We start from the raw sequence: 3,458 nt of genomic DNA, 5'->3' as shown, positions 1-3,458 counted from the left end.
AAGTCTAAGAGTAACTCCAACAGATCTCTTATCCATAAAAAATTACCGTTTAGAAAAAATTTGGGCCAAAAAATGCCTCCAACAAATCATGTAAACGTGGAATATATTTAGAGGATCATGTAAGCTAGCCCCCAACTCCCCTCTGATTTACGGGAAGATCTCCGTCTCCTAAACTTTTGGCGGGCAGAAAACTGCGCCAAACTACACGCCGCACTCGCCGAACCACCGCCAAACAACCATGCCCCGCCGCAGCTCGCCATCGCGCAGCTCCGCTCCACCACCCCGTACCCCGCCATCGTGTGCCACCACCATGTCGCCACGCGCCGCCCCACCGTAGCTAGCCGACGTGCACTGCCGCCGCACCGCACCGCCCCACCGCTCGCCTATGTCACTGACTTGCGGTCTCTATGCTTGTTTAATGGAAAAGTAGAAAAACCCACAATTTTAGGGGAAGAAGTTTACTGGATCTGACAAAAATTGCTCCCACGAAACTTCCCTAAAATTTACTGTCATCCGGTAAAACCAACTTTTAAGGGAAGTTGAAACTGTGGGAGTTGCTCTAATTCCATTCTATGAACCGAAGAGACCCCGAAACACTGCGCTTGAACACCCTTCCATTCCTCTCAATGGATGTAAGCCGAATGACATTTGAGCTTGAATTTCGTATTTTATGCAGCACCCCAATCCGGACCAAAATGTTCACCTCGTGCTCGTTTGGATGGCAAGGAGCCACCGGTGACCGGTGAGACGGCGACCGCCGGCCGCAGTATTTAAACGATAAACCTCGTCCACGCCACCATGAACCGCATCTCCAACGCCAAAGATTCCCCGTCTCCCCAGCCCCCAATGCCAAAGTAATTCCGGCGCACAAAAAAACGCTGCCTTTTCTCGCATTCCGCGGCCAAGAGAAAACCCCAAACTCTACTCGGCCGCTGCGCTATCTCGCCCACCGGAGCGCGACGACATGGCCTCCGCCTCCTCCCTCTTCCTGGCCTCCCCCATCTCCACCGCGCCAGGGATCCGCACACCCTCCTCCCCGTGCCCCGCTCGGCCGTCCCTGCGCCCCCGGCGGCCGTCCCTGGCGGTGGCGGCCGCGCTCCAGGCGGCGCACCAGCCGGCCGTGGCCGCGGCGCCGAAGCCGCCGGCCCTCCCGTTCCGCGTGGGCCACGGCTTCGACCTCCACCGCCTTGAGCCGGGCCTCCCGCTCATCATCGGCGGCGTCAGCATCCCCCACGACCGCGGCTGCGACGCCCACTCCGACGGTGCGTGCCGTTTTTAGCACCGTTGCTTGTTCTTTTCCTTATGCTTCCGTTCGTTCGCTCGTTGCGTTACCGGGCGTGTGGGATTTTTGCCGCGTGCGCAGGGGACGTGCTTCTGCACTGCGTGGTGGACGCCATTCTCGGCGCCCTGGGGCTGCCGGACATCGGGCAGATCTTCCCGGACACCGACCCCCGGTGGAAGGGTGCAGAGTCCTGCGTGTTCATGAGGGAAGCTGTGAGTTTCTCAAGTTCACCCCCGAATTTCATTCTCTCGTGGCAATTTCCTCCTGCTTCTGTGAGCATCACTGTGTGTAGTTGGATCATGGAATGTCTATTCAGAACAGAATTTACAGTTCGTGTGTTGCTTTTGTTCTATGATTCTAGATTGTTGTCTTATAGTTGTATGGTGCTTAATCAGAACAAAACCTAGAGTTTGTGTGTTGCTGTTGCTGAATGATTCTAAATTGCTAATCATATAGCACTTGTGTGTCGGAAAATTAGTTTTCGTTCTACTTGAATTAGCGATAGCTAAGTCTGAAGTCTAGACACCTACGTAAGTGTTACGTGACCCAACTTGTTCATATCTTCTTTGGGGAAACAAGTTTTTCTTCCCCTTACTAAAATGCATCCATTTTATGGAAATTCTCCAAAAGCATCCTTCCTTGAAGACATCGCAGATCATCACCTGCTTATTTTCTGTTTGACTATTTCATTCCTGCATCAACACCATGCTGACTGCAAATTCGGTCTTGACTTTTCTCCTCTTCCAGGACAAACAGTATTGCACGTTTTGGAATTTGTACAAAGGCATGTACCATGTGCTTTGAATGTTGACTGCATTCTGGACTTTTGGATAGAATATCCCTATGCCTTGGAATTTGAGCTCATTATGTGCTGCTTTTTCTACATGATCCCATCGACCATTGAAATCATTCTAGTTTCTCTTCATTTAGCATCAAGCAGTATTTTTGTCGTTTCACCAGATGTTATGTAGAATGTATCCAGTTGGAGCATTATTGGTTCCTATATTCACACCTGAATCTGAATTTTGTGCTGCTTTTTCTTCATGATCCCATCGATAAGTGAAATCACCTTGTTTTCTCTTCAGATTGACATCATGCAGTATTTTTTGTCATTTCACCCCAGTTTAAATCGAACTGCCAAAATGTCTTATATTTAGGAACAGAGGGTGTAGAATGAGCATTATTGGTTAGTATATTCGCACCTGAATATGAATTTTGTGTGATACAATGCCATCGAAGTATTCCAGTTCTGAAGATATGAGCTGATGAAAGTATCGTTTGGTGCTAGGTTGATGCGATTTAACCGAGCATGTATCTGCTTAACATATTTTTTTTATTGTTATGCATCAGGTAAAGCTAATGCATCAAGCAGGCTATGAGCTGGGGAACCTTGATGCTACACTGATCTTGCAAAAACCAAAAATTAGCCCGTTCAAGGAGACTATCCGATCTAACTTGTGTGAACTACTCGGGGCGGATCCATCTGTTGTCAATCTCAAGGCCAAGACACATGAGAAAGTCGACAGTCTAGGAGAAAACAGGAGTATAGCTGCTCATACCGTAGTTCTCCTGATGCGGAAGTAGAGTGTTAGAAGTATACTACATAATACAGTAATTGTATTGTATTGTAGTGTTGCTGTACAAGAGGTTACTACACTATCCCTGTGGTATAGTCAATACGGAAGCTTCAGGGGAAAGTAGTAAAGCTGAGTACACAAGAGAAATGTGTATCCAGCCTGTGTCTCCTGTTATTGTTCCAAAATTGTATTCTTGTCTTGCAGGGTACTAGATATCAATCATTTTGGAAGTTCTTGTTATTTTCTTACCGACCTTAAGAACCATTCACAAATTATACAGCAATATACTAGTATGAGGATTTTACATGTGATCATTTGTCTTGACTTAACTGGCTTAACAGGTCTGTGAACTCTGCTCATTTTCTGAACTCCAGAAATAAGACTTGTTTCCAATTGTTTTATTTTTTTGAAACAAAGCTTGTTTCCAATCGTTGACTTCAAGTGAAGGGTCTATATTCAAATGGATATGCAGTCCAATTTTTGCAACAATTTGATAACATATATACCAACTAGCATGGAGCCCGTCATTGCTATGGAACTAAAATAATCCCATAAAAAATAAACAAAATTAGTTAGAATATGGCTTGAACATCTCTAGA

General features: G+C 46.7%; 1 protein-coding gene across 1 annotated transcript; it reads left to right on the top strand.

The window, feature by feature from the left end:
• The first annotated feature begins 820 nt into the window (after positions 1 to 820).
• On the top strand, positions 821 to 3,170 carry LOC119323621 (2-C-methyl-D-erythritol 2,4-cyclodiphosphate synthase, chloroplastic). The gene is made up of 3 exons (XM_037597316.1): positions 821 to 1,262; positions 1,364 to 1,494; positions 2,633 to 3,170. The coding sequence occupies exons 1-3, from the start codon at positions 965 to 967 to the stop codon at positions 2,864 to 2,866; spliced, it is 663 nt and encodes a 220-aa protein (XP_037453213.1). The 5' UTR covers positions 821 to 964; the 3' UTR covers positions 2,867 to 3,170.
• The last annotated feature ends 288 nt before the right edge of the window (positions 3,171 to 3,458 follow it).

The sequence above is a fragment of the Triticum dicoccoides genome, chromosome 6B (genome assembly GCF_002162155.2).
Source record: "Triticum dicoccoides isolate Atlit2015 ecotype Zavitan chromosome 6B, WEW_v2.0, whole genome shotgun sequence".
Taxonomy (NCBI): domain Eukaryota; kingdom Viridiplantae; phylum Streptophyta; class Magnoliopsida; order Poales; family Poaceae; genus Triticum; species Triticum dicoccoides.
The sequence above is the reverse complement of the archived record's forward strand: the minus strand, read 5'-3'. Positions and strand labels throughout refer to the sequence as shown.